This window comes from Chiloscyllium plagiosum, unplaced genomic scaffold (genome assembly GCF_037043375.1).
Source record: "Chiloscyllium plagiosum isolate Xiang-an unplaced genomic scaffold, Cpla_swu_hap1 HiC_scaffold_39, whole genome shotgun sequence".
Lineage (NCBI taxonomy): Eukaryota > Metazoa > Chordata > Chondrichthyes > Orectolobiformes > Hemiscylliidae > Chiloscyllium > Chiloscyllium plagiosum.
The window spans coordinates 13659676-13680256 of record NW_028270177.1 but is presented as its reverse complement, the minus strand read 5'-3'; the positions used below and the strand labels follow the sequence as shown (position 1 = coordinate 13680256).

General features: G+C 41.4%; 1 protein-coding gene across 7 annotated transcripts in view; it reads right to left on the bottom strand.

Annotated features, from left to right (window-relative positions):
• Nucleotides 1-20581, bottom strand: part of polg (polymerase (DNA directed), gamma) — a 50160-nt gene that overhangs the window by 23643 nt on the left and 5936 nt on the right. For 2 of the 7 annotated variants that reach the window (XM_087981300.1, XM_087981299.1), the window contains exons 5-14: nt 18134-18301; nt 16254-16400; nt 12561-12640; nt 11131-11313; nt 10377-10519; nt 8838-8967; nt 8165-8389; nt 6538-6655; nt 4194-4292; nt 3251-3361 (exon numbers count right to left, since the gene is read on the bottom strand). In XM_087981300.1, the coding sequence (XP_087837426.1) occupies nt 3251-3361; nt 4194-4292; nt 6538-6655; nt 8165-8389; nt 8838-8967; nt 10377-10519; nt 11131-11313; nt 12561-12640; nt 16254-16400; nt 18134-18301 (1404 nt within the window). Of the gene's footprint in view, nt 1-3250; nt 3377-4193; nt 4293-6537; nt 6656-8164; nt 8390-8837; nt 8968-10376; nt 10520-11130; nt 11314-12560; nt 12641-16253; nt 16401-18133; nt 18302-20581 lie in introns of all 7 variants that reach the window. The other 5 variants (XM_087981302.1, XM_087981303.1, XM_087981304.1 and 2 more) reach the window with 5 other exon arrangements.

Sequence of the window (20581 nt, the reverse complement as noted above, 5' to 3'; positions counted from 1 at the left end):
TCTTCTGGAGTACTACATGCAGTTCTGGTTGTCCTGCCAAATGAAGGGTATTATTAAACCGGAGAGGATCCAGAAAAGATTTACCAGGGTATTGCTGGGACTTATTTGAATTATACTAATAAGCTGGGCCATTTTTCACAAGAGTGTAGGGGATTGAGGAGTGACCTTACTGAGGTTTATGAAATCATAAGGGGCATAGATAAAGGTAAGTAGCAAAAGGTCTTTTCCCTATGATGCGCGAGTTCAAAACCAGGAAGCATATTTTAAGGTGAGATGAGAAAGATTTAAAGGGGACCTAATGTGCAACGTTTTCATACAGAGGGTGGTTTCTACGTGGAATGAACTGCCAGTAAAAAAGTGGTGGATGCAGGAACAGTTGCATCATTTAAAAGACATTTGGACAGGTACATGAATAGGAAAGGTTTAGAGGGATATGGGCCAAACGCAGGCAAGTGTGACTAGTTTATTTTGGGAAACTTGGTCAGCATAGACTAGTTGGACCGAAACGGTCTGTTTCCGTGCTGTATGACTCTATCACTAATCAGATACTCTAATACCTTATGGTCTGGCCTCACACTACGCACTAGTACAACTCGTCCCTGAGTAACTTGTTCTTTTGATTCAGGTCTCTTGTGTCTTCTTTCCTTTTCCCAATTAGTGGCTTTGAGTTCAGCCACCCAAGAGCTTTGTTCTGGAATTCCCTCCTAGAACCTCTTCCTCTGCCTGTCATCCTTAAAATCCCCTCTCTCATTAAACTTTTGACACTATGTCTTGCATTTTGGCCCAAACTCCATCGTTTGATTAGGCCCCTGTGAACGACATTGTGTGTTTCCCCTTAGTTATTGACACCATCCAAATGCAGTTGCTAATATCCAATAATGAGTTGTGTGAGGTATTAAAGGAGGCTTGTCCATGTGGTATGGGAAGCTGCCAAGAGCCATTACCATCAGGAAGTGACAATATTTCTGTTGAATAAAAGGGAACTATGGAGCTATGAGGGAGGAGCTGGCCAAAGTTCAATGGTGCAATACCTTAGCAGGGATGACCATGGAGGAACAATGGCGGATATTTCTGTGTATAATGCAGAAGATGCAGAATCAGTTCATTCCAAAAGGAAGAAAGATCCTAGGAGGAGGTACGGGTGGCCATGGTTGACGAGGGAAGTTAAGAAACATATAAAGTTAAAAGAGAAAAAGTATAACATAGCAAAGATAAATGGGAAAACGGAGGACTGGGAAGCTTTTAAAGAACAACAGAGGATTACTAAGAAGGAAATACGCAGAGAAAAAATGAGGTACGAAGGTAATCTGGCCAATAATATAAAGGAGGATAGTAAAAGCTTTTTTTAGGTATGTGAAAGGCAAAAAAATGGTTAAGATTAAAATTGGGCCCTTGAAGACAGAAACAGGGGAATATATTAAGGGGAGCAAAGAAATGGCAGAAGAATTGAATTGGTACTTCAGACCTGTGTTCACTGGGGAAGACACAAGCAATCTCCCTGAAGTAACAGTGGCTGAAGGACCTGAACTGAAGGGAATTTATATTTGCCAGGAATTGGTGTTGGAGAGACTGTTAGGTCTGAAGGTTGATAAGTCCCCAGGGCCTGATGGTCTACATTCCAGGGTACTGAAGGAGGCGGCTCGAGAAATCGTGATGATTATTTTCCAGAGTTTGAATGATTCGGGATCAGTTGCTGCAGATTGGAGGGTGGCTAATGTTATACCACTTTTTAAGAAAGGTAGAAGACAGAAAGCAGGAAATTATAGACCAGTTAGTCTGACTTCAGTGGTGGGAAAGATGCTGGAGTCTATTATAAAGGATGAAATTATGACATATCTGGATAGTAGTAACAGGAGAGGTCAGAGTCAGCATGGATTTATGAAGGGGAAATCATGCTTGACTAATCTTCTGGAATTTTTTGAGGATGTAACTCTGAAGATGGACGAGGGAGATCCAGTAGATGTAGTGTACCCTGGACTTTCAGAAAGCTTTTGATAAAGTCCTACATAGGAGGTTAGTGAGCAAAATTAGGGTGCATGGTACTGGGGGCAAAGTACTAACTTGGATTGAAAGTTGGTTGGCTGACAGGAAACAAACAGTAGTGATAAACGGCTCCATTTCAGAATGGCAGGCAGTGACCAGTGGGGTACCGCAGCTCTTTACAATATATATTAATGATATAGAAGATGGTATTAGTAATAACATTAGCAAATTTGCTGATGATACTAAGCTGGGTGGCAGGGTGAAATGTGAGGAGGATGTTAGGAGATTACAGGGTGACCTGGACAGGTTAGGTGAGTGGTCAGATGCATGGCAGATGCAGTTTAATGTGGATAAATGTATGGTTATCCACTTTGGTGGCAAGAACAGGAAGGCAGATTACTACCTAAATGGAATCAATTTAGGTAAAGGGGCAGTACAAAGATCTGGGTATTCTTGTACACTAGTCAATGAAGGTAAGCATGCAGGTACAGCAGGTAGTGAAGAAGGCTAGTAGCATGCTGGCCTTTATAACAAGAGGGATTGAGTATAGAAGCAAAGAGGTTCTTCTGCAGCTGTACAGGGCCCTGGTGAGACCACACCTGGAGTATTGTGTGCAGTTCTGGTCTCCAAATTTGAGGAAAGACATTCTGGCTATTGAGGGAGTGCAGCGTAGGTTCACGAGGTCAATTCCTGGACTGGCAAGACTACCTTACACTGAGACTGGAGCGACTGGGCTTGTATACCCTTGAGTTTAGAAGACTGAGAAGGGATCTGATTGAGACATAAGATTACTAAAGGATTGGACACTCTAGAGGCAGGAAACATGTTTCCGCTGAAGGGTGAGTGCCGAACCATAGGACACAGCTTAGAAATACGGGGTAGACCATTTAGGACTGAGGAGAAACTTCTTCACCCAGAGAGTGGTGGCTGTGTGGAATGCTCTGCCCCAGAGGGCAGTGGAGGCCCAGTCTCTGGATTCATTTAAGAAAGAGTTGGATAGAGGTCTCGAGGATAGTGGAATCAAGGGTTATGGAGATAAGGCAGGAACAGGATATTGATCAAGGATGATCAGCCATGATCATATTGAATGGTGGTGCAGGCTTGAAGGGCAGAATGGCCTACTCCTGCACCTATTGTCTACTGGAGATGAGGAGAGAAAAGCTGGGTTAGTGTCATCAGGTTGACCTATAGCCAAACAGCATCAAAACATTTTTTTAAAAAATCACACAAAGTAAAACTATCAGATCAGGAAGGAAAAATAACAAACCTTGTGTGGAAGTCTGAAAAACCAGCATCCAGGCACATTGACCTCATTATACGGACCGTTTCCATGGTGATACGAACAACAGCTGTCCTCAAGAAATTCTGATGGCTGTATCTCCCAGTTTTGATCAAAAAGGAAAGTAATAACATTCTAAATAACTAGAAATTAAATCAACTGATTCTGTGGAATAAGTCAGTAACCATGACAATTTACAACGCAGGGCAACAGTCTGAATACCACCTGATCATTTGGACACAGTATTTTTTTCTGCAGGGGTTAAAAGCAAGCAATGTTACGAACCTGTTGAGGGGGTCATGGTATCTTAGCATTAACAAAGTTACGGTTTTTAAAACCCATAACACAGGGGAGGGCAAGTGGTATTATCACTGGATTATTATCACTACTCTGGAGACACAAGTGGAGACTGGGGTTCGAATCCTGTCACGACAGATGGTGAAATTTGAATTCAATAAAAATTTGGAATTTAGAGTCTAATGATGACCGTGAATCCATTACCAATTGTTGGAAAAATTCATCTGACTCACTAATGTCCTTTAGGGATGGAAACTATTATTCTTATCTCGTCTGGACTACATGTGACTCCAGACCACAGCAATGTGGTTGACTCAAAACTTAGGGATGGGCAATAAATGCTGGCCCAGCCAGCAACACCCACATCCCTTGAATGAATAAAACAAAACAAATTAAAATGAGACACAGTCATGATAGGCAAACAAGTGGACAAACACCAGGTACAGTGAAGTCTGTCTGATCCTGCAGTCCACATTTGGCAAGCAGAAGCACACTATAAGAAAGATTTACATCCACTCAGGCAGGCAGTTGGAGTCTTTTGTATCAAACAATCAGGTGAGATAATGGCAGATGATGGACTAATTTATTCATTCTAAACACATCACAGAAGAAAAAGCAGAGAAAAGTTCAATACTTTTAAAGAGGAGCAGGCATTCACCTGTGCAGAATTCTTCGTACCGCCATTACCATAATCAGCTTCATGTTCAGTCTCCATGTGACTCAGCTCCTCCACCTGGTGGCAATGAAGAAAGTTGTCACAAAAAATACTACGAATTCTGCTACTCACATTCCTATACAAAACCAATTTGCTGTTTGACCTCCTCCCTTTGCCTGTGGAATACTCACTCTTGTTGGAGTATGATCCTACTAACATTGATCTCCCTTTTGCTACCTTGTTCCAAGTTGCTATTTCTCAGGCATGGATGGATGAGTAAAACATGACAGGGTTTTAACATTTGAGAGCATCATCTCTGGGACAGGTTTGATCAACAGCCCTGATCAATGGTGGCTCATGGTCTAACAACTTTTATTTTATTTTATTTTAAAATTCTCGCTCCTGTTTTCAATTTCCTAACTAGCTTCCGTCCTCCTTATCTCTATATTCACCTCCAGCCCTACAATTCACAATTCTCATCTTCCTAACTACTGTGCGTTCCTGACTTTAATTGGTCAACATTGTTCATTCCACTTTTAGATTCCTGGGAATTCTTGCCCCAAACCTCTCCATCTCTTTTATGAGGCTTTTTAAAAACCTAGCCCTTTGACCAAGCTTTTGGTGTCCTATCTTAATAGCTACCTTGATGGTTCCATGTTTTAAGCACCTTGGTTTGTTTACAACTGCTGTATAAATGTAAGCTGTTGTAACTTCAGTACTTATTAAAAGTATCATTAATGCCAATTTAAGGTCCACACATGCACTTTCTATCATTGATCATCAGGAGTTGAAACCCAAATTGATTTTTTTAAAGCAGTTGCAACACAAATTTCTGAAATATTAACACAGTTTTGCAATTCACAGATGCTGCCTGAAACAGTGAGTATTTTCTGTTGTTTCAGATTTCAGACGGAGGATGTCAAACAGCAAATTATCAGGTACGAGCATCTTATGATCTTTATACTTTAGATTACTATAACTTGTGTTGTTCACCCCCCCCCCCCCCTTTCAATTTGTAATAGACAAGTTAAACGAGACGGACAGTTAAGCTTTTGTTTAAACAAATTAATCGTTAGTCTGTGACAAGTTGTTACTCAAGATTCCTCAGAGAGATAAAGTGATAAAGTTATTAACAAGACAGTACAGATAGAAAGAGTGAAACTTGTACTCATGAAAGTCTGGGAGCAATGTTCTAGTGAATCAAATTCTACGGCGATAAACTAATGAAGGTAGGAAGGGTTTGGGAGGGCGATACATAGGCTTATAAAGCAAAAGAATATGGTGGCATTACAGGGCAACTATTTTGATAATGGTACTCCAAAAGGGACAGCTAGGGGCAGAGTGTACAAGCATACAAACAACATCAATAAATGGGTTCAGAGGGAGAGAAAAATGGTGCAAAGACAAATTTAATAGCTCATACATAATTGCGCATAGTTTGCAGAACAAAACTGAATTACCAGCACAAATTAAGGTTAATGGGTACGATCTCATAGCCATTATGGAGACATCGTTATAAAGGAGATCAAAGCAGGGAACTAAATTTTCATGAGCATGTGATCTTCTGGAAGAACAGACAGCAAGGGAAGTTAGCTTTAATGAGGTAGCTTTGTTAGTACAAGATGAATAAATAAAATAGCATGAAATGATTTAGGGTTGGATGTTATAGAAATCATTTCGGTGGAAAGATATATTGGCATTGGAAGCAGTTCAGATAAGACTTACTAGGCAGTTGGAATTTGTAGTTGCATGATCACATGACTGTAGCATTTTTGTTAGCCTTTTATCACAAAGGGCTCTAATACCATTACTCCTGTGTCATGGTACCAGCATCAGAAGTATTTTGCTTTTGTAATTTCTGATTTGTTCTATGCTGAGTGCGGCAACACAAACTGATTATGAAATACTTATTTTTGTCTGAATCAAGATTGATTATAACATGGAATTCCGCTCAAACCTGGCCTGTTTCAACCAGAACATATATGCAGTCTTGATTTTGCGTATGAAATGTGGAACATTTCACAACGAAGGTTCCAAATAGTTTCAAGGTCTTTGACCTACCTTATTAACTTTCACAGGAGACTACAGGGGAATAGGAGTATGCCATTCAACTTCAATCAGACTTTGCCAGCTCTACACCTCAATTTACCTGAACTTCATATCCAATGATACATGTACCTTGGAATGGCACTCACTAAATATCACAACAATGTAGGTCAGGCCAGATGGTCATTTCTTGTCTGACATTTCTGTATGTTCATATGGTATGCAATAGAAAGGGCGATTAAATTATAAAACGAAAGCAACTTTACCCAACTCTCACCATTTCCCACATAGTATTCTCTGTCAGCATGTAATCATTGCTGACTGACATCTCTGATTGATCCGTTTGTCCTTGTGATTTCTTTTTGCAATGTTCCTGGTGCACCATCTCAATGGTTCTGCCAAAGAAATAGCAAAAGCCAAAATAGAAAGAATACCCTCTGCGCATCGCCACCGTTGGATGTTTGTAATACAACAATGCTGGAAACACACAGCACAAGAACATTATTGACATTGACATTCTGGTTAGGACTCTTTGTCACGGAGGTGCTGATGGTGTGATGGGGTGGTGTTGCAAGACGTAAAGTTGATGTATGAATATGATACCCCACAGCAAAATCCTGCATTTACATAGCATCTTTATTGTAATAGCTGAAAATGGTGTTGCTGGAAAAGCGCAGCAGGTCAGGCAGCACCAGGGAACAGGAGAATCGACATTTCGGGCATAAGCCCTTCTTCAGGAATTCCGCTCTGATCTCCAGCATCTGCAGACCTCATTTTCTCCTCTTTATTGTAATAAGCCACCCCAAAGTTCGATGTGGGGCTGTTAACAAACAAAACCTTAACTGCCATACAAGGAGCTGCTAGAACTGTTAGCTCTTATTCAACTGTTTGGCCATCATTTAAGGAGATATTTAAAGAAGCAGGAAAAAGAGTTAGATAATTGGAGAGTTTTAGGGGAGGAATTCCAGAGTTCATGCCTAGGCAGTTGAAGGCACAGCCATTAAATAATGAAACAAATAAACCAAGGGATACATGCAAGACAAGAATGAAAAGGGGCACAGCATTTGAGTAGATTCGATTTATTATTTTCACATGTACCCATGTACAGTGAAAAGTTTTATTTTGTGTACAGTACAGCAGACTGTGACATACAAGGACAAATAGATTGTAGGGTGTTTAGACCGAGCAAGGCATACAAGGTTATGACTGCATGGAGTTGGGGGGGGGCAGTATTTTTACAGACTTAGAATTGAGGTTTATAAGTGCAGAACGTTGTAAGTAAACTTGAGAATAAGATCGGCTGTAGAGAGCTTATGAAGTGTCACCCAATATCGGCACCATCATGAATCCTGTTAGTTAGTTTACAGAAGGTTAAGAGAGATGGGAGGGAAAAGGTCATTGCTCAACTGGGAACACGTGAATCTGGGCCTTGGTGCAGGCTGTAGTTACAGGCAGCAGAATTTTGGACAAATGTAAGTTTTATGAAGGGTGGAAATTGTGAAGTCAGCCACAAGGAAACTCAAGCTCAGAGGTAACAAAGGCATATCTGAGATGAAATGCATCTGATGGACTTTTTAATGTAATTAGGACCAACTGTTCAGTGTCTTCACATATCCCTCTTCGTAGGGATCATTATGAGCAGAGATTGGAGTTATTACAATGCTCATCATGAATAAGTGCCCTAACTATCTCAAGGCCATTCATTTTAATCAGTTACTTCAGGAAATTGGAAATGGATTATTTTACTCAATTTAACCCAATATCATACTGGCTTGAACTGCCAATCAATCAATCAGGAAACTGGTTTCAGTATAACCAGGAAATAAAAGTCATTTTCACTGCATTAGCATACTACAATCAGAAAGAAAATTGCTTACAGACTATGATGGATAAAATTTACTTACCTATATGGGCAAGAAGGTGAATCTATGTCACTGGGGTTAGTTAGTAGATTATCCTTTCTTCCTGGGACCAGATAGCCCCACCCATGGCTCTCTGAATAGTGCAGTGGAAATCCATCCCAGGTCAAACGCATCAGCTTTGGAGTGACCCTCATCTGGAGACTGATGAGACTGGGCCCTGGCAGCCAATGTGGATCATTCCACTTCAGGCACAGTTTCCGATACCATCTACAGAAGCACAGCAAGGAAATGGATTCAATAGTTCACAAGTCTCTATCAGTAGTTTCCTATGCAACCTCACGTCTGGATTCCTTAGCTAACTGGGCTGCTAGGCTCAATTCTGACGAAATTCAATCTTCAACCTAATTTTCAAAGCTCGCTGTTGCTGGGTTACAAGGTTATGGGGCGTAATAATGGTGGTGTGTTGCTTTCCTCAAATGGTCATTCTTTGTGTGCAAGTCTTGAGAAATTAGTATCATTGGACATTATAGCTAAGTAGCACCTTGTGTAGCAACCTGGTTCAACAAGGCCCGACTAGGGTGAGGTGAACACACACACACATACCAATGACAGTAGCTCAACGAGCACAGAATTAAATTCAACTTTCAATCTTCCAGGTGGTCACTGAGTCATTAGCAAAACCATTGAACAGAAACTTGTTTTCAAATGTACTAACTCTGGATGGCCTGGTAAATGCTGTCTTCTCTTTGGGAGAAGACTGACTGTCTGATGCAGATCATTCAGAAGGGCTCTACTTTTGGCAGCCTTCATCTCCTCCTCTTTTTCTTCTGAGGGAGGCCCCGGATCTGTAAGAAGATTAAAAACGTCAGACAAAGTCTACCATACCTAAACTGCCAGTGAGTAATAGGATGTTCACATATGCTCCATTAAGATCAAACTTGCATTTATACCGTATTTCACTGGGGACTTACATTGTTTACTCACAGCTGGAAAGAAATGTGATGGCAAATTTGGGCACTGCAAGATCCCATTGAGATCAATGAGGTCGCAATCAAACAAAATCTTTTTGAAGATTTGTTTGAAGAATACATATCGGGGGAAATCCCCTCTTCTCCTTCAAATAGTCACCTGAGGGGGCAGATCTATCCTTTGGTGTCACAACTGAAAGACTGTGATACGATGGTGTGCTAAGGTCACTGGAATGGAACTTAAACCCATGATTGGCTCTCTAACACATGGGGATTGGGTAACAAAGGTCTAACCCAACACAAATCAAATACCAACCCATAACAGACTCTTTCTACCGTATCTAGTCAGTGAACGACACAAGTGGAGGTGTACAACAATGAACAGAAAAGTAGAGAGCGGAGGGATGAACAAATCTTCACTAACATCAAATGAAAACACAAAATGACTCTAGTTAAAGTGCTGCTTTACTCAAATGAATTATTCCATGATTCAATAATGACAATCAGTACCTAAGCAATGCCTTTTAACAAGGTGAGGCATTCCAAGAAGCCTCACAGGAGGATAGTAGGACAAAAATTGAATTTGAAATTAAATTGGAGATATTAGGACTAGTGACTAAAAACCTGATTTATGTTGGCACTTAGGTCATGCTGCAACAAAGAAGATGACGTGGAATTGGACTCCAAACTTGGGTTTTAAAAGTCTTTAGATCACAGGAGAACAGGAATATTAAGATTAAAATGCGTTAGTGTAGTTTAATGACCCTGGGAAAGAGCAAGAGGAGATGGTGTGAAGAGTCTTCATTTCAACGTCAGAGTTTGCAGGGAAATTGTGTATAGAACAATGCACTGGGATCCTACACATAACAAGCAAGAACATTTCCTCACTTTGTTTAAGTACTTCACTTTGAAAAGACAAGGTTTCAGATGGCCATTTAGGAAAAAAATGCCTGGGTAAAATATCTTAAAGATTCATGCAGTGATGTTACGAGTCTGGCACTGGTGTTCATTTATAATATCATAGGATCAAAAGTTTAACTTTTGCACTGAAAGGTTGAGAAATCTGATTGGACATCCTCATTCTGTTTGAGTCTTTTCAAGCAGAGAAGCAGACGAGATCCTCCAAACACAGTTACTATCTCAATCCTCATCAAGATGGGCTGTACACTGAAAATGTTGGATCTCGAGCCTCTAATTTAGTAACTTTAATAATTGGGTTCAGGTAGCAGACAAGAACCAAATCATATACGAGCGCAAACAGTGACTTTAAAAAAAAATCATCTGACCTTCCTCAAACTCTGACATTATGCCAGAATTTGCAACTTCACTGGTGCTGACCAGCTCTTTTTTCTTTTTCTTAGTGTTCTTCTTCTGTTTAAATTCTTGGGTACCCCATTCTAGGTCCCACAACCAGGGGTCATCTTTGTATCTGAAAATCAGGAAGACATAGTACAGGTGCATAATGACTACCAGACTTGCCTCACCCATCAACCATATAAACACAGCAACAGGAAAGGGTCACTTTGCTCTGTTCATTCAAGGAATCCCACTCTGAACAATATGCTGTCTCTGGCCCCAGAGTGAAGTGCCCATCTTTGATTTCTCGTGAAACCACAGTCACTAGTGATTCTGACACTTGGAAGCAATGAGCTATGAGCTGGTAAATATAAAGGAAATGCAGACAAGTCAAAACGGTGATATTTAATGTTCTTAGAGGGTTGCAGGTTAAGCTCAATTCTACATCTCAAAAGCAGGCTTTGACGTGCAATGACTGCTGCTGGTTACATTGATTGAGGGAGGAACAAATGGCCAGGAGATGGGGTGAGCTCACTTCAAGATTTCTTATTAAATGGTACCGAGGGACCTCTATGTCCACCTGCACAGGTAGGAAGAGACTCAGCTGAACAGCTCATCCCAAATCTGACACTTCCAATAATACAACCCTCCCTCGCTGATGGACCAAAGTATCAGTCTAAACTACATGTTCAGCGCTACATTAAGTCTCACTACCTAGCAAATTCTAAAATTAAACTTACACACCTTTCACCGTACAGGAGCTGACAGGCATCATTGGCCAGGTTCATGAGGGACTGCTTCATCTCCCGCTGCAGCTCTTCATACGTACCCTGTGCCTCATCCAGGTATCTCTTCCAGTTGTGGTTGACAGGAAGGTAGCACTGTCCCATTTCTAGCATGCCAGAAAGGGTCACTGGGTGTGGGCACCTAACCAGGAAGGAGAAGGCACAGTTAGCGCTCTGGGTGGCACAGAGTGAGTTCCCTACCCAGGAAGTAACCAGTGACCTTCACTGGAACTCTAGCTATTGACATCTGTAGCTCATGTTTTTATTTGTCTGTTAACTGGCTTGCCGAGGAACTATCCTAAAACAGGAATAAGTGTATGAACTACGAATGCAGGGAGACACTAGCCTAGTGGTATTATCGCTAGACTATTAATTCAGAAACTCAGCTAATGTTCTGGGTACCCAGGTTTGAATCCTGCCACGGCAGATTATGGAATTTGAATTCAACGAAGCAAAAGAAAATCTGGAATTAAGAATCCACTTATGATCATGAAACCATTGCCAATTGTCAGAAAAACCCACCTGGCTTGCTAATATCCTTCATGAAGAAAATCTGACATCCTCACCTGGTCTGGCCTACGTGTGACTCCAGGCTCACAGCAATACGGTTGACCTTCAACTGCCCTCTGAAACGGCCTGGTAAACCCTCAACAACCAGAGATGGGCACTAACTGCTGGTCTGCTGTTACACTCATGTCCCACGTGTAAATGAAAAATAACTCTTCAGTGCATTGTAAGGGGATAGCAACTATCTTGTCTGTATTATCAAATCATCTGAATGGCAAGCTGTGTAAGAGAGAGACAGCTTCTCTAATAGATAGTAACATTTGAGGTAGACAGGGCCCTCTTTCCATATTCATTCGGCAGCAGCCCATACATCCATGATAATTTATCTTCAACATTCTCAAGGGTACAGTACTATAACCTCAATTTGACCACCCTCTCCCAATCTTCCAAACAAAGGTGATCTGCAACAGCAGGCACTCATTATTTATTCAGCAATAGGAGAAGGGAATCATCACCATGCACTTACAAGCAATTATAAGAAGGTTCGAGCAGTGAGTCCCTGGATGGTGGTGTTTAGGAGCCAAAACTTCCCCTTCCAAAGTTCGGAGGGACAGTGCAATGAAATGCATCTCTCAAAATCCTATGGAAATCAGTTGGGGCTGACTGGGAATTAAATCCAGGATGTATGTGTGCATGTGCGTCTTTGTCCCATGTTAGGCGATGCTTTTACTATTCTTTGTAACAACTCTTTTTCAACCGGTGTTGCATGGAGATGTAGGGTGATACTATGGTCTATTGTTCTGTAGCTGGCTTATTCTATTTCAGCGATCAAAGAGAGAAACAAGAATGAGAACAGGCAGTCACTCACAAAAGGTGACTCACCTTTCTAGAAACAGTGGAAGCTCCTCACAAAACACCTCGTAAGTAGCTTTAACGTCATTGGCACAGTATCGCATCAGCTCCTGCCATCAGTGAATAGGACAAAATTACACTGGAACATTAAATACAAAATTAGATTTTAAAAGCAAAGCAATTCCAGTTAAAGAGAAATTGGTTGCCTGTGTTTTTCTTCCTCAACACTTCATATAAGAACTCACTGTTCTAGACACCCTGTTTTAGCCTAGAAAGTGAGACACTTAATCTATGTTTGAATCCCTAGCTTAAGACATATAATCATTTTATGACATCTCAGACAAACACTTCAATTGATTATGATGGAGTACAGCGACTTTTATTACAGAGGCAAATGTGACAAAGATGCACATAACAAGAATCAACAATTAGCAAAAAAACAACTATTGCCTAAATAACTGAGGAAGGAACATTGGCCAAAATGCTGGTAGAAGCCTCTGTTCTTAATGCTAAAGATTATTAATATCGATTTGAATAGGTAAACAACACCTAAGTTTACATTTGGAGGGCAGCAGCTCAGACAGTGCAGCACTCCTTCAGCACTGAAATGGAGTGCCACCCTACATTATATCTGGGAATGGGAGTGCCAATTCACAAGATTTCGACTCAGAAGAGAATGTCACCTGCTGAGCCAAGTTAACAAAGCATTAGTTACAATGTTTTGTTATTTATTATAGTTTCCTGAGCTTAAAATTGTGTTGCTGGAAAAGCCCAGCAGGTCAGGCAGCATCAAAGGAGAATTGACGTTTCGGGCATAAGCCCTTCTTCAGCCCTTGATTCCTGAAGAAGGGCTTATGCCCGAAACGTCGATTCTCCTTCTCTTTTGATGCTGCCTGACCTGCTGCGTTTTTCCAGCAACACATTTTTAAAGCTCTGATCCCCAGCATCTGCAGTCCTCACTTTCTCCTACAGTTTCCTAAGGCAGATTTAGATCTGAAAAGCTTTGTTTAAAATAAAGCAGAATCTTGAAAAGCACCACCAACTGAGAATCTATTTTCTGCCATGGGGATTTTAGGTTTATGATTAAAAATAATCAATTTCTCAACACAGTGGCATAGTGGTAATGTCACAGGACTAGGAAACTACAGGGCTGAGAGTGTGTTGCTGGAAAAGCACAGCAGGTCAGGCAGCATCTGAGGAGCAGGAAAATCGACGTTTTAGGCCGGAACCCTTCATCAGGAATGAGGGTGAGGCTCATTCCTGATGAAGGGCTCCAACCCAAAACGTTGATTTTCCTGCTCCTCAGATGCTGCCTGACCTGCTGTGCTTTTCCAGCAACACACTCTCAACTCTGATCTCCAGCATCTGCAAACCACACTGTCTCCTAGGAAGCTACAGGCTCAGGTTATGGTGAAGCTACATTACAGAATGACATGTGAGCCAAACAGCGTAAGCAACACGCGATAAGTATAATTCATTGGCAGTGGAGTTAGCCTTAAGTTCTGCAACATCAAGCAGTGAAAGGTGATGGAAAATTTAACAATTAACAGGAGGAATGGCACCACAAATATCCCCAATGGTGGAACAGCCCAGGACACTCATTGCAAAAGAATAGGCTGACAGCAGTTGTTTCCATCTTGAGCCAGACAGGGAAGGTGGATGATCCATCTCTACCTCCTCCTGAGGTCCCCAGCATCACAGATGTCAGTCTTCAGTGAATATGATTCACTTCATGTGATAGTAAGAAATTGCTGGAGGCACTGAATGGTGTAGAAACTTTGGGCCCTGATAACATTCTGGCAATAACATCGAAGATCCGTGTTCCAGAATTGACAGCACCCTGACTAAGTCGTTCCACCACAGCTACAACACTGATGTCTACTTAGCAATGTGGAAACTTGGCTAGCTATACCCTGTCCAAAAAAAATGGTCAAATCAATTACAGCTCTATCAGTCTGCTCTCAATCATCAGCAAAGTAATAGAGGTCAAGGATTGTGCTAGCAAGCAGCAAGTGCTCAGAAATAACCTGCTTACTGATGATCAGTTTGGGTTTTGGTAGAATCACCAAGCTTCTGACCTCATTACTGCTTGATCCATTCGTTAACAAAAGAGTTGAACTCCAGAGTTGACACATAAGTGACTACTTTTGACATGAAGGTAGCATTTTGGTAGAGTACAGCATCAAGGAGCACCTATATAAGTGGGAATTGGCAGACAACTCTCATATCCAGCACAAAGGATGATGGTTGTAATTGGTGAAGCTTAAACATCTCAGTCATAGAACATTCCTGCACAAGTTCCTTAGGGTATATCCTCAGCACAAGCCACCTTTATCTCCTTTATCAATGGCTTTCCCTGCATCATATGGAGAACATTTGGTGACTATAGGTGTCTTAATGGTCATCAGGTAGCATCACAGAATCCCAATTGACAGCATGATGTGAGCTGTAGGCCATTCTGAAACTGTGACCTGCTGTTGTTTTCAAAGAAATCGCTTGTGGAATGCAAGACAATACCTTTCCTTTGTCAGTCCAATGGAGAGATACAGCAGTCAGGATTGAGTGGATTACCAGAGTGAAATTACCTCAATAAACAAGTTTTATATCCAAGTCTTTTATCACCATTTTAAATATGGCAAAAAAAGTAAAACTAGTGAAGACTGACAAAGAAAAGATAGTTTCTAACAATGTAGGCATACGTCAATAAATGTCAGAAGATTTTGGTTCAAGCATCCACTCCTTCCACCAGTGACGCTCAGTAGCAGTAGTGTGTACTATCTACAAGATGCACAACTGAAATTCACCAAAGGTCCTCAGATAGCACCTTCCAATTCCACACCTACTTCCATCTAAAGGGACAAGGGCAGCAGATTTTTGGAAGCACCACTACCTTTGAGCTCTCCTCCAAGCCACTCACTATCCCAACTGTCACTGGATCAAGATCCTAGAATTCCCTCCCTAATGGTATTGTGGGTCATCCCACAGCAGGTGGACTGCAGCAGTTCAAGAAGACAGCTCAACATCACCTCCTCAAGGGCAATTAGGGACAGGTGATAAATGCCAGCCAGCAACGCCCACATGAATAGATTTTAAAAATGTTGAATTTACAAAGCACTTTTAATGCAGTAAAAAGCCCTCAGAGATTTCACAGGTGCATTATCGGACAGTAGTAATACCTGAAAATTTGATGAGAGAGGTAGATCTTACGGAGTCTTAAAGCAAAAAAGGGAGACAGAGAAGAATTCCAGAGTTTAATAAAGGCCTTGGCAGCAGAGGGCAAGGCAACAAATTGTTCAAATTAAAATTAGGGATGCTCAGGGTGTCACAAGTGGAATTGCCTTCATTTCATTTTGAACTACAGGAGTCACTGACAAGACAAATATTTGCACCCAACTCTAATTGCCCTTAAACTGCATGGTTTGCTCAGCCATTACAGAGGGCAGTGAGTAGTCAACCACAGTGTTATATGTTTGAAGTCATATGTAGGGTAGACCAGGTATGGATGCCTGATTGCCTTCCCTTAAGGACGTTGGATGGCTGAAGGAGATTACAGCAATAGGAACAATTGGAGCCATGAAGGGTTCTGAAAACAAGAATGATATTTTTTAATTAATGGCATTCATAAATTAATTTATAATTTCAAAATTGTAATAGTTTGGATCATTTGTTGAGGTACATGTTCTGCTACAGAGAAAGACAGTAATCAATAGACTAGTGTTAAACCTGGAAGTTCTCCCGAATATCTTTCATTGTGCCTTTGATGAAAAGCTCACGAGCCTCCTTCTCAAGAGGTTTGCCTCCCACATAGAGTGCATGGACGTCAGGGAGGTTATTAATGCTGCTGATGTTCACCCAGTCCCAGGCTCCAACCTGCAACAACAGTGGTACAACGTTGAGCAAACTTCAACCCAATCCTTGATTATTAAACGCACCAAACTTTGTGGCAAGTAATAATAGGGGCTGAATACACACAGGATTAATGGATGTCAATGAACCAGGATGTCCAAGGCACATTTATATATTTCATTTTGGTTGTTCATGCATTGCGAGCATGACTGAGATGGTATAGATTCCATATCAATATTCATTTACGTCCTTCTCTCCAACTTGCGAGCAAAAATACTATGCAGTTATAAAGTTCCTGAAGTTGTCTCACCTCATGAAGGCCACTTAACAAAAATCTTAAAGAAATTGCCATGATAAAGTGCTGTTTATGGACCTTCAGACCAAAGTATTGCCTTGATATTCCTCCTGAGGATCCTCTTAAGGGCTGCAGAAATGGAGCTTGCAATGATCTCATGATGTGTTCTCTACCCAGCTCCCATGGATTTCTGTTAAATTACTGCCTAATCTGAATGTACCATCCACATAAATCCTGGGATGTTCAATGCCACAGAGCACAGAACATAGTCCAAGTTCATTCTAAATGCCATCCCGTGAGGAGGGGATAACGGAGTTTACAGTAACTTCAGCAGGGAGTGGAGGTATCAGAGGGCATCACGAGTGGTCCCTGTTACTTTCACCAAGAGGCTGTGGCAACAGTAGTTTGAAACAGGCATATACCTGCCCTCGGGAGGTGGTTAGCTCAGCTAACTGGATGTTTAGTTTGCAATGCAGCATGGGTTCAGTTCCTGCAACAGCTGAGGTTACAATGATCTCAATATCTTCTCTCACCTAAGGCATGGTGACTGTCAGATTAAACCACCACCAGTTATCTCTTTCTCTCATGAGAGCAGCTCCATGATTCAGTATGGAGTCGTCAACTTTATTTTTACATGTGGATAAAGAGAGAATAGTACGAAGGAAATACATCTAAAAAAAAATGTACCTGTATAAAGTGCAGAAACATACCTAATTACCCCCCAATAAAGATACAAAGTCGAAAAAACAGGACATTCTACAGGAAGGGAGCTGTGTCACCTGGAAGATACAGGAGGATCTAAATATTCTTGGACATTAAAGCTGTCTGTCCAATGTTCAGTTTTTGACGTAGCACTAGGCATCAGAGTCAGAGTCACAGAGGTGTACAGCACAGAAACAGACCCTCCTGTCTAACTTGTCTATGCTGACCAGATACCCTAAAGCAATCTAGTCCCATTTGCCAGCATGTGATGCATATCCCTCTAAACCCTTCCATGTACACAGCCAGATGCCTTTTAAATGTTGTAATTGTACCAGCCTCCACCACTTCCTCTGGCAGTTCATTCCTTACACACCACCCTCTGGTGAAAAAGCTGCCCCTTAAGTCTCTTTTAAATATTTCTCCTCTCACTCTAAACCTCTGCCCTCTAGTTTTGGACTCCCCCACCCCAGGGAAAAGACCTTGTCTATTTACCCTATTCATGCCCCTCATGATTTTACTAACCTTTATAAGGACACCCAATGGCCTCCGACACTCCAGGGAAAACAGCCCCAGCCTATTCAGCCTCTCCCTATAGCTCAAATCCTCCAACCCTGGCAACATCCTTGTAAATCTTTTCTGAACCCTTTCAAGTTTAACATTATTTCCTTTACCTTTTACTTTATCTATTGCACCCAACCTTTGATTATTTTTGCCTTCAATTTTAAAGTCAAACAATATACAGTTATTTTGTAGTGCTCACCCCTACATTTCTCGATTTGTTGGTTGTCCGTTTGATGTGCTGCTTTACTTCTTCCAGACCCCTCCTCTTCCCCTTTTTATTCGCCATCCAAAGGCTGCGCTGGAAGCCGGTCAGACCAGAAATAGCCATGTGCAAGCTCATCGTGTCCAGAAAGCGAAGCCCTGTTCCCTGCAGACACAGTCATTACAGTTCACATTTTGAGGGCAATCAAATCAGGATTACAGTCGCACAGAAAGAGCAGGAAGTGACCAGGAAGCAATGGAGGGAGCTCACAAAAAAAAAACACAAAACACAATATAAAAGAAAAGTGCTTGTGTGTGAGGAGATTCTCTCAGTTTAATGGTTAGGGGCCATAAATGCTAGATAGTCACTAATAAAACCAATGGAGAATTCCAAAGAAACAGTTTTTTTTTTTCGCAGGGATTAGTTTCAGAGAGCAACTTGACCTATTTAGGAGGAAATTGGATAAATGTATGCATGAGAAAGGAGCTGACGGGCTGGATGAAGAGCAGTGGGGGGAAGTTGGTGTGGAGCCTGAATGCTGGGCCAATGGCCAGTTTCTGAACTGTAAATATTCCACATTTTTTGATACCCCTATTTCAACTGAAAGATCAAATATTCAATTTTGACTAAACCTATATCTAATGGATTCCATAATTGCAAAACAGTGTCACATGTCTAAATCAAGAGGCGCTCAAAACAAATTCCAATTTACACTTTTTTTATGACAAAGTTGCTGATACAAACTTCTTAAGGTGTAACAAACTTTGTTTTCACAGGCACCTAATGGCACTCTCAATACACCAGCAACAATTTGTATACCCGAATACTGAATGTTTACTGGATCATCGTAATGTCTGAGTATTCAGTTGAGGGTGCAAGTGAGAAGGCTCTCTGCCAATAAGTTATTATTAAAGTGATTTATGTTGTAAATAAACCATGCGGGGTATAGAGAGGGTTAATGGTCAGCATTTCTTCTTTCCTGAGGATGGAGGATTTCAAGATAAGGGGGGATATTTTTAAGGTGAAAGGAGAGAGATTTAAAAAAAGACGAGGGGCAATTTTTTTTTATACAGGATGGTTCGCCCGTGGAATTAACTTCCTGATCAAGTGGTGGATGTGGGCACAATTACAATGTTTAAAAGACATAATATAAGTGGGCGGCACGGTGGCACAGTGGTTAGCACTGCTGCCTCGCAGCGCCAGAGACCCGGGTTCAATTCCCGACTCAGGCGACTGACTGTGTGGAGTTTGCACATTCTCCCCGTGTCTGCGTGGGTTTCCTCCGGGTGCTCCGGTTTCCTCCCACAGTCCAAAGATGTGCAAGTCAGGTGAATTGGCCATGCTAAATTGCCCGTAGTGTTAGGTAAAGGGGTAAATGTAGGGGTATGGGTGGGTTACGCTTCGGCGGGTCGGTGTGGACTTGTTGGGCCGAAGGGCCTGTTTCCACACTGTAAGTAATCTAATCTAATCTAATCTAAAAAAAAAGTACAGTACATGAATAGGAAAGGTTTGGAGGGACACAGGGCAGGAACAGGCAGATGGGACAAGTTTAATTTGGGTTTTGTTTGGCATGGGATTGAAACGTCTGTTTCATGCTGTACGTCTCTATGACTCTAACAGTGGTGTGTTTACCCCCTACATTATGTTTCAATTACCTCAAACATGCTTTTACTTTGATTATGTGGACCTCTTTATCAACTAGAATATTTGATCAATCAGTACATTCTTGGTCCCACAAGTACTGGTTAATGAAAAGTTTGCTGTACTTCTACTCTCTAGCAAGTGGCAATCTATGTATTTAAGTTTCTCAGTCAATAGAAAATGAAACCTGTATCTTCCAACCATACATTTCCAAGACTGTGGTAAGTTTTTCAATTTAATTGTAAGCAACCATAGAAAATCAAACTGTTATAGAAAAAAGGTTGGAGGTGATAGTTTTAACATACAACTCCCCCTTAACTCACAATCCCACCTAGTTTTGAGCTGTCAGCAAACATGAAAATATTGCATTTGGTTCCCGGATCCAAATCATTACATGCATATCATGAACAGCCAGGACCCAAGTATTGGTCCTTGCTGTACACGGCTAGACACCATCTGCCACTCAGAATACAGCCTACTTATTCCAACCTTCTATTCATGATCTATCAACCAATTCTCGCTCCACATTAGCGTATCACCCCCAATCCCATGTTCACGTGATCCACGTTGTAATCAGGATCAGCAAGACAGGATGATGGTTTTAACCTTCTTTGGGCTAGGGCAGGTGAGATCAATAAAATATCGAGGTCCACAGCCTGACAGCTTAGGAGTATCCAACGTCAAACCTGGGATCTTACTTATTCAGGCATCCTATTTCGCCCGTTTAAGAAATGTTTCAGGAGCAAGAATCCTGCCAGTATCTTTTACAATTAACATTTCACTCGGAGGATGCCAATAACACTA